The 9793-nt window shown below is 44.3% G+C and overlaps 1 protein-coding gene across 2 annotated transcripts; it reads left to right on the top strand.

Annotated features, from left to right (window-relative positions):
* Positions 1–223: 223 nt before the first annotated feature.
* On the top strand, positions 224–8804 carry LOC142572908 (uncharacterized). 2 transcript variants are annotated; one of them, XM_075682356.1, is made up of 6 exons: positions 224–530; positions 1694–1774; positions 3549–3561; positions 4390–4412; positions 6196–6434; positions 8415–8804. In XM_075682356.1, exons 2-6 carry the CDS (start codon positions 1720–1722, stop codon positions 8763–8765), a joined length of 681 nt encoding a protein of 226 aa, XP_075538471.1. In that variant the 5' UTR covers positions 224–530; positions 1694–1719; the 3' UTR covers positions 8766–8804. The 2 variants fall into 2 exon arrangements, with proteins under 2 accessions (XP_075538471.1, XP_075538470.1); XM_075682355.1 differs by lacking the exon at positions 224–530 and adding an exon at positions 577–616.
* Positions 8805–9793: the final 989 nt, after the last annotated feature.

Genomic DNA, 9793 nt, shown 5'->3' with positions numbered 1-9793 from the left:
TGTCTTGTGTTTCGGTATGTGTATGAATAGATTCTAAGTTATTGCTCTTCTAGGATTCCTTAATTACAACTAGCAGTACATAAATAAATAGGTAAATATAGAAATACGCACATAATTATTACTAAGCGGTGGCATAAGACTACCACGTGGGGTATTCACAGCCTGAAGTGTGACATTCGATGCGTCACCTATGGTTTACTAACACATGTGTTTAACGACCCTCCCCCCCCCCCCCACATCCCCGACCAGAGTACTGAAAAAAATAATAGGTTCCGAATGAAGGAGGCCGTGGTTTACCAGCAGCACATCAGTGGCATACAGACACCCGTGCATGAGATAAGGGGAAAATGCTCGGCAATGCATATGTTGCTTTGTTCCAAATTCTCATTCGTCCAGTCAGGAGTCAATGCAAACGCTACACGAGTTCTCGTCGAATCGCGCCGCCGTGAGATAGCGCAGGTGTTCGGTTGGGAAAGGACCTGGTGGCTACAAAAGCTGTCCTCGGCGCTGCCGGTGTGCAAGTGTCAAAGGTAAGCTATGAAGCCACCCTTCAATTTCCTTGTTCTGGCTTTTTGCAGGACATTTGGTTTTATGACCATTTATGCGACGGTGTTGGGTCTGTCTGCTTTTCTTGTTGAATGGCGGTATTGAGCATTCGATGGGGCTTCTGTAAGACGCCAACCATGCGATAATGAATTTACTATGCAACAGGTTCCTAAGCGAACTTCGAAAGAAGCTGCGTAATTGTATTCCATAATCGAACGAAGGAAACTGAGAAGCAGCGTTTCCAGTTAATATTTTCAAAGTGACTCGTGGTAAAATAGTTGTACTGAGAGGAAAGACTTGTATCATTTAGGCTGTGCCAGTGACAACAGTTGTGCTGCACTTTATGCGAAACTCCTAAGAGACCTCATGGGGAAATCGCTTTTTTATTGACTATCGTCTACAATAGGCTGAACAGAAAAAACAAAGGGTCAAGAACGCCGTTAGAGGAAACTCAGTAGTGCTTATGGCCCACTGAATAGAGGAGCATAATGTGCTGAATCACCAGAAAATGTTTTTTTATACCTCTGCGGCTAAACCAGTCTGACGCAGTTCAATACGAACCATGGGTAGGACTTGTTACTTCGAAGCATTATGATGCACTGAACTGTTTGTGAGGGTAATATAAGTTCTAACATAGCTTTACAAAAATTTCGCTGGTCACCTGGGCAAACACTATTTGAAATTCGTGTGCACAGGTGAATAGGTTCCGCCCATTCCATAGCTAATGACTGGATTTCGCAATAAAACAAGTCATTCATAAAAGCTAAGTAAATAAACGTTATGAATATAACAAAGAATAAGGTAAAACTAGTATGGCCTCAACACTAGAGGAATTAGAAGCACTTCGTTCCTTTTTTCGCAAATGAACCACTTGCCATTTGGTTGTCTGCGCTGTCTTGACATTCGACCAGGCAAGTAGCATACGTGACGTTACGAAGCATTATCCCGTATATATGGCTATGTATGCCCCAAGCCTGGCCAGTAGCTTGTCAGGATACTAGGAGGTGTTACACGCACTGGGTCTGCAGAGTGAATGTTACCGAGGCATAGGCATTGGGCTGTACGCTCGAGGGATAGTGAAAACCTTGCCTAAAGTTTCATGTTGCCAGTTCATTCTTACGAAGTTCATTCTTACGGATGTTTCCAGGGCGCACATTCTACGCAGAACTAAGCATGAATGCCAAAGTGGCACTCGTCGTGCTCCTGGTTTCACTGGCACGCTTCTCAAGTGAGTACTTTCGCACTTCGTTGCCCTGTAATGCAGCTCCTTTTTGGTACCAGGTCTGCAAGCCTCGGTGCTGTGATGTAGCGTGCTGCTTCTCATGACCTTAGCGATAAACTACATCTTTGAGCGCGATTCTGTGCAGCTTATTCAAAAAGAAATAAAACTTAATGAGCCTGAGGATGCGGTCGACTGCTTATTTAGCCCCCTACATACGCTAATAGGAGATTAAGCTTGGATAACGTCGACGAGCTGAATGATAAGTAGCGCGCACGAATTTCGCAGCGAAGTTCTGTTGAATGCAATTTAATAACTCATTGCCTATTAGCAGCGATATAGAGGCCGACACACTTTTATATCGTAATGAAAATATACTGTGCTCATTGGAGTGCGCAGAAACTGATAAATGCACGTATTTATTCACTTGCGAAATGCAATCCACGAGCGTTTCTTTTTTTTTTTGCCAGGTGGTTGAATGATTGAGAAAGCGTAAGCAGAGCCACTGAATTGCGTTGTTATAAAACTTAAATCCGGTTCAATGTGAGCGTAAACTCGTAGTTTGACTCGTTTATTTTCAACTTGCCAATGTCCTCTCATCTCTCTTTTCTTGCGAGGCTGTTTAGTGCTTGGCAAATCCTATGGCGTAGTAGTCATGCTCGTTGGACAGATATCTTATCGGTGATAACAAAATTAATTCAGGAAAAGCACAAAACGTGGTGTGTGCCCATGGACGCAAGGGAATATATTCAAACGATGCTCGAAGATTTCCCTCTGTGGATCGTTTCCAGCCAAACGTTCATACGGGCAGAAATCGTGTTTGTTGATGCAGGCAGAAACAAGGCACGAGTATTACTATGTAACTGTCATCGGACGCTTGTGGTATTATGTTTCATTTATACGGGGCTGTAATTTGTTTGCAATGAGTCCATACGGATTTCTTCTGTAGCGCCGAGCCGACTTGGGCGGATTCTGACTTGATCTTCCATTTCTCACGTATGAACCTGAAGCAGATGGTATGGTGAACGAATGTGTTCAAGCGAAGCTTCCTTGGCGAACGATCCCGGGCTATGGTGGCCGTGGATACAGCTGCGGTCTTTGCATGTAGCTCAAACGTAGGAGAGAACTGGGTATGACGGATCAACTTATATGTAGCCTCGTCTCTCATACCCCTGCAGATGCGTTGGTGGCTGGCTCGCGTAGCGGAATAATAAGCGCTTCTTTAGTGTCCTCAGTGTCGCAAATATGCGTATTGAAATGAACAACTAACCTAATTAAAGCGAAGCTTTCTACACTTTTTTCTTGTAGTGTGTCACGTGCCTTCTACTTTGGTTACTTTCTCGCAGCGGAAAGTCAGACAATCCTGGAGACTGCGCAATAACGACGTGTGCTCATCCGGGAAGCATTGCGAAACGTAGTCGCGTGGCGGGTATCATTACGTTTTACCGTGTTGCGGGCCACCGCGTATTCGGTATTTCAATAATTTTTGTTTATTTTTACATACTACAGCCCTGTGTGGCTATAGCGGGAGAGTGAGCAAAAGGGAAACACCCAGCCACATTGAGTAATTAACAAAAACTGCACATTGCGAAAGAATATTTTTTAAAAGTATGCTGAAACACGTTTTGCTGAAGATGAAGAGTCGCGTACACTTGAAATTAACCACCCCATGCAAGCTTCGCTTCCTATAGACTCCAATTTGTGCGCTGGTTATGCGTATTAGTGTGCATAATAATGATTTCTTCTCCTTTGTTTGCGCATGTCCAACGCCGAACCTATGAAGATGGGAAAGTGACGTAAGTATTTTTCGAGTGTCATATATTCACATGCAATTAGGATATATGGCGCGTTCTGCCTATCACAGGGGACAGGTAATGAAGTCAAAGAAATCTTTTTTTTTTTGTTCGCGTGGGAGAGGTGAAAATACGACGGCCTTATTTCGGTGCAATATACTTATGCAAGTAAGGCAGGCGATAAAGAGAGCATGTGTCGATATACACATTCCGCAAGGATGATGACACAATGAAATATCGAATGTTCCAATTTATTGTAAACGCTTCGTCTGCTGAAACAATCGCCAGGCAAATGCGAGCGTGAAAGCATTTTGAATAAAAATGATTTTCAATGGGAAGGTCAAGGTATCTTCAGTAAAGCAAGGACACTGCATTTTACCTAGGCGCGCCTTAAAACAGCGAAGCACTGATAACGTTCTTTTAGTACCCAATCTATACTGTGGAAAAACGGTCGAAAAAAATGACAGTAACTAATCCATAATGCCCAAGTGCATTGACTCACGAGGAGAGAGATAGGTGCTTCGTTATTTTGTGAAACTTTTAAAGCTGGCATTTTTAGGCTTGATTCATACACTTTCGAGAACAGAAGCTTCTTTTTTTGGGTGCGTTTAAGACTAATTTTCTGTTGTCTGTTTATTCGAACTGTTAAAGCGCACAAAACGCGTCGTTCTGTCCACGCTCTTAATTTCTTGTCTCTGCGCACTTTTGAAGTTCCGAGGTGCAAGTAAGCCAACTAGCCCAGTTACCCATTTCGTTACTGTTTATTAAAGTCATTTATGCTTTCAAAAAATGAACTGTCGATTGACTCACTATTGTTGTTTTTTGATGCAGCGCCGATAGCAGCCCTACGGAAGGTGAGCATTTTGGGCCAAGCCCACATTTTTAGCAATTATTGCAACATGACTTCACTGAGATAATGCCACCTCCCAATGTATTACAAACCAGCTACCTAACAGGGCCAGGAAGCGGCCAGGAAGAGATAGACAGAAATTATGCATAGAAATGCAAGGGGGTTACGCAGGCCTAGTGGCGGTTGGCTACAATGTACGGGGGAAAGGAAGGGAGATACAAAGAAAGAGAGAAAGAGAGAGGAAGGGAAGAGAGAGAAAAAGAGACTAGTGCAAACAAACCGTGTTCACTGAAGAGCAGTAGTTGATGGCGTTCTTAATGCATACCTTGAAGGCACGTGGATTGTGGAAGATTACTAGCGCGAATAAAGCCTTCTGCGCTGATGTTTTTTGGGAGCACTGAACTAGAGCTTTTAGCTCTTATAGTGGACGATGGTCCAATTGGTACAGCGCTCCGCAAATCATTAGCCTCTCGCTATTATAGGGGGGGGGGGCTGACACGAATAATGTGTGGGAGTGCCTCCTTAGCGCTTCAAAGGGCAACAATCGCTGCCCCAGCCGCAACCTCTGTTTCCGAAAGCGCATTCAAGATGCATTGATCCGTTTCATGTGTAGATCGGGCGGTTGCATCTGCGTGGCCGGTCCCTCTGATATTGCGGTGTCTTCTAAGCCATTAACAGATTATGTCATATCATGACTGCGATGACGTACCTGTCGCATTTCTGAGGCCAGCTGTTCATTTGGTCGATGGTGCATTGGGTTGTTTACGCACAGTAAGGCTGCCTTGAATACATAGAAAGCTGTCCATTGTTGCAGTGTTTCCTGATTATCCAAATCAAGTGCACTAAGGAATACAATGAGTTTTGAACCAGTCGATGTGGTCACAGAAGATGTTTTCAACTCGATTTCTTCAGATTTTGCGGGGATGGATAAATGCATTGCCACAGCTTTTGAGTTTTACAGCACCATCTGTGAAGACCTGTTGCCGGATGGGGTTCACAGGGATTTTCATAAGCTGCAAATGTTATAATGGATTTCATTTGGCGAAACAAAGGCAGGAATAGAATTATTTCAGTTTGAAGAGACTCATAACTGGAGCGATTGAAAATGCGGATGGCCTCTCTACTGTAGAGTTATGAAATATTTTAGCGCCTTCAGTTACCCTAAAATCGCACTAACCTTTGAAGATCACTTGTAAAACCAGGCACAAAGGAGTCGTACGACATGTATGTCATCATCCCATCCTGAACAAGGTTCTAGGGGAGCTCCACTAACATGGACATAGGGCGTCACTCTTATGTTACGCGAATTCTCTTAAGCTTTACTCAATGATAAATCCTTCTGGTCTTAGCTTAGTCCTTTCCACAAGCTAATCGGCAAATTTCTTGAAACATTGCTCACCAGACAAAAAGGCGCTTTGCGGTTGTTGACGACAGTCGCATAAAGGCTATGCGAACGAATGCCAACAAAGTATATGACTACGCTGAGGAGAATAGAAACAATGGCAAGAAAACATGAAGTGGACTAAAAAAGGCAAAGCAATATGTAGAATAATGAACCCGCCGGTACAATTTCCAGTTCTTCACAGGCGCTCAACTCAGTACGACGTAGTTCTCGCGCAAAAAGCCCTCTTATACAACAAAATACTTGCAGAGAGCTTACATACAAACATGCGCTCTTTGCATTTCAGTGTAAGATTTTGACGCAAATCGCCGTTTTGCTATAGTATAATTGTAAGCAGATCTGTGGCAGTTCCTATAATGACTTTCACTTTCCTTGCCTACTCAAGCTTCACTGGCAAAGAAGACCACCAGCGACGTGGCGTCCAGCCTGCTCACACGTCTCGTGAGTGACGTAATGCTGAACGCAAGTGAAGCATTGCGTGGCAGCGTCAGTGTTCACGACCAGATGGACGCTGTGATCAAGAACGTGGCGTTGAGGCTCAATGAAATGGGTTACCTGCTAGTCAAGATGGGAGCAGCTCTCAAAGTCGGAGGTCGCCGCCTCAAGGACGACGACGACACGCTGGTCAGTATAGGGTGCATCGGTGTACCAATGTGCTAGATAAGAAGTTCAGCCGCGTGACATGGAGATTCATTATTGAGTTGTCCATATGGAGGCACACACTACCAACCAGTGATTTATTCCGGTTGTCTTCTAGTCTGCCGAAACTCGGTCCTCCAGTGAAAAAAAAAATCGTTTTATCCCTATTAGATCTTTGAACTGCATTAGGTTGCGGCAGAAGCTGCTTTAGTTGAGGGTAATATAACAATTGTCAAAGTGCTCACAAAATAAGTTTGCAGGTATCTGGCAATCACATCTACACTAACTCTTCAAGAATAGTATACTTGGAAATCACGGAACGGAATGTAAGAAAACTGAACATAAAGGCCACTGAGTGTATTGTATTCAGTTGTTCATTAAGCAAGCTTGAAAGTAAAATTATTCACCATGGCCAAGAAAGTATGTGTTAACTAGTCTGGAAATATTTGTGAAATAAATTTGACGCCTCCAAGCGCTAATGCACTAGCAAGTGGACCACATATGCTGTTGCATGCTGCCTGAAGCAGCGCAAATACAATTGAATGGCAAAACTTGTACAGGAACATGTCACGTCAACAAACGTGCCCTTGACACGTTCGTGCGTTTCTAATAAATAAAAGGTAATAAATATGAAATCAATATTTCAGTCGTCGTAAGCATAATCCCCCGCATGCACAGGAGAGTCGCAAGGGTCAAAATATTTGTGGAATTTCGTGCGCTCATCTTTCCTCATTTTACCATATTACTGAGGGGCGTACAACGCGGGTAGGGTGTCTATGTCATTGTTTGCTTCTGACCAATGCAATGCACTAAAATTAGCGCTATCCCGCGTTTCTGTATTGATGGACGTCAATATATGGGTTGATTGCTTCAAGGGCGCGAGCCGCTGTGAAGACAGAGCGCAAAGCGACGCCATGACGCTGCAACACTCACGCAATTGCGAAACGCCTATTTGTTAGCACAGGCTAGGCCTTCTTTTCTCTACACCCTTAGGCAAACGTGCACCCTTTGGGTCGTATCTTGCCACACAGCAATAATCGTCACCTGTCTTGCTTGTACTTTCTTTCTTGAAAACGCTGCGCGTGCTATTTATCTGTCGCGAATATTATGTCATACTGATAACGTGCATGGCGTTCGTGACTGGTAAGTACTGGGCTCGCAGCGTGAAAGAAAGCAAATGCGGACAAGACAGATGATGATTATCGTTGTGTGGCAAGATACGATCCAAAGGATGTAATTTTGTTTTAGAAGTTATATTGGCCACTACTCTCGACAGGGCCCCCGGTATAACGCCCGAACTTCGCTGTCGAAGTAACTAACACAAGGGGTAGCAAAAATCAACGCCTTTCACTTATCGTGGAGGGTGAAAACAGGTAAAAGAAAGCCACTTCTTCACTCCCAAGGGAGCAGGTGGAGTGCCGGCATGCCGGATAGTGACGTAGTCTGCTGGAGACCTCTATAAAGAGAGCTTCTGCGGTAAAACAAAAGCTGTTTAAACGTTCATTTTCTAACATTTATTACCCGAGTTATGTGCATACGAAGAAGGCGCGAAACAAAAGCGGCATGAGTACGGATGGCAACAGATGGAGAAGCCTCCACCAGCATTTCCTGTAACCAGGCGTTGGCTCGTCGCAATAAATTATGGGACGTACAAATATATTTACAAAACTGAGTTGGCTTATGAAGCTAAATAGTAAGAGACGGATAACTGAACTTCATATCGAGTGCTTTGTTAGGGGACAGGAGTGCGTTACTAGTTTGTGATCAATCACATCAGCCGAAATGTTCTTAAAACAAATAAGATAATCTCTAATCGGTTATGGTGATCAGTTTCGCATTACAGGGCGACGCTGTATGTTAGAGATCAATAAGACAGACAGACATGTCACTGGAAAGGAACAACCGAGCTAAACTATTTCGTGTGGTTCATTGCAGAGAAACAATTAATTTGCCCCTTTTACACAGAGCATCGTTTTGGGACCGGCCAAGTTCCGCAAGCAGAAAGCGTCTCTATGGGCTCTTGACATCGCGAAGCTTGGCAACTGCACCACCGAGGTTCGGCTTACCCAAATCACAGCGAAGATTATCAACGCGTACGCGACAAGAAGCAGACCTTCTTCCATATACAAAGGCGCCGACCAGATTGGGGACATCGTTGGCTCGGCTGGCGACTCCCTGGAAGACGTCGCCCTCAGGCTCGCGAGCCGTAGAGAAAGGGGTACCGCTCCACTTCTGCCGAAACCGGACATGACCGATTCGAGCGAGGCACTGCTACAGAATATCATCGACATCATTGTTAAACATGGTGCTCACTAGGAACACACTTTAGATGAAAATAAACTTACTTCACAGTCATTCTGGAGCTGCCGTTATTTCCTTTTTGTCTGTTTATTTTTTTTTTGCTGATGTTGTGGAATCTTCATTGCTGGCCAATCACATAAATAGGGCAGACGCACTCGATGGGAGTACATCGTTTGAATAAAATTGCGCACTATGTGGGTTATATTGTCTTTAAACTATAATCAACATCTATTTAAAGTATTTTCCCCTTCTTTAACGCGGCGCTTCCGGTACTTCCAGATTACGAACGGTATGCGCGTAATTGGCGTGATATAGTAGCTTTGAGAGGAAAGTATCAAGCGCAAATTTATGAAGATAGGAAGCGCAGGAAGGCAGAACAACATTAGCTTTTGGGCACAAAGTGCCACCCAGATGGTGTTAACATTTATTTTAAGTGTAAATGATAACATTGAAATTATTCTTGCGCTCTGACTTCAATCTGCCACATGAATTTTTCTGAACTACGCAAGTAAGCTTCGTTTTATAAACATAATTTACATGACACGGAGCTTCGCAATCATATTTATTATATTTTGTGAAAATTGGTGGTCGTGGTGGTGGTGGTGGTGATGATGTTAAAGGAGGCGGGGTTAGTCTGGCATACACAGCCGGCAATTGTTCCGCCTGATCCTCCTTCGAGTTGAGGTCAGGGTTGTGTCACCAGGTATCGATGAGCTGCGTGTCTCGCAGGAATACTATTAGCAGTCGTTGCGCTCTCTTCCTGAATGCCGCGGGCCCTCCGGGGAAAACAACGTCTTCAAAGGTCCTGTGCGTAACACCGCTCTTTTGTAGGTTGTTGACCCTCGCTTTTCTTTCTGTGTCAAAGTGCGGGCATAGCCAAATGATATGTTCGATGTCGCCAATGTCACCACAGAAAACACAGAGTGGGGAAGCGCGAAGCCCAGTCTTGAATAACCAAGCTGGGGTGTACGCGGAGCCGGTCCTGATGCGGCATAGAAGCGTCGCTTGTTCGCGTGTAAATCCATGAGTCACACAGGATTCGT

Source organism: Dermacentor variabilis, chromosome 2 (assembly GCF_050947875.1).
Source record: "Dermacentor variabilis isolate Ectoservices chromosome 2, ASM5094787v1, whole genome shotgun sequence".
NCBI classification, from domain to species: Eukaryota; Metazoa; Arthropoda; class Arachnida; order Ixodida; family Ixodidae; genus Dermacentor; species Dermacentor variabilis.
This window is presented reverse-complemented; position numbering and strand designations above follow the sequence as displayed.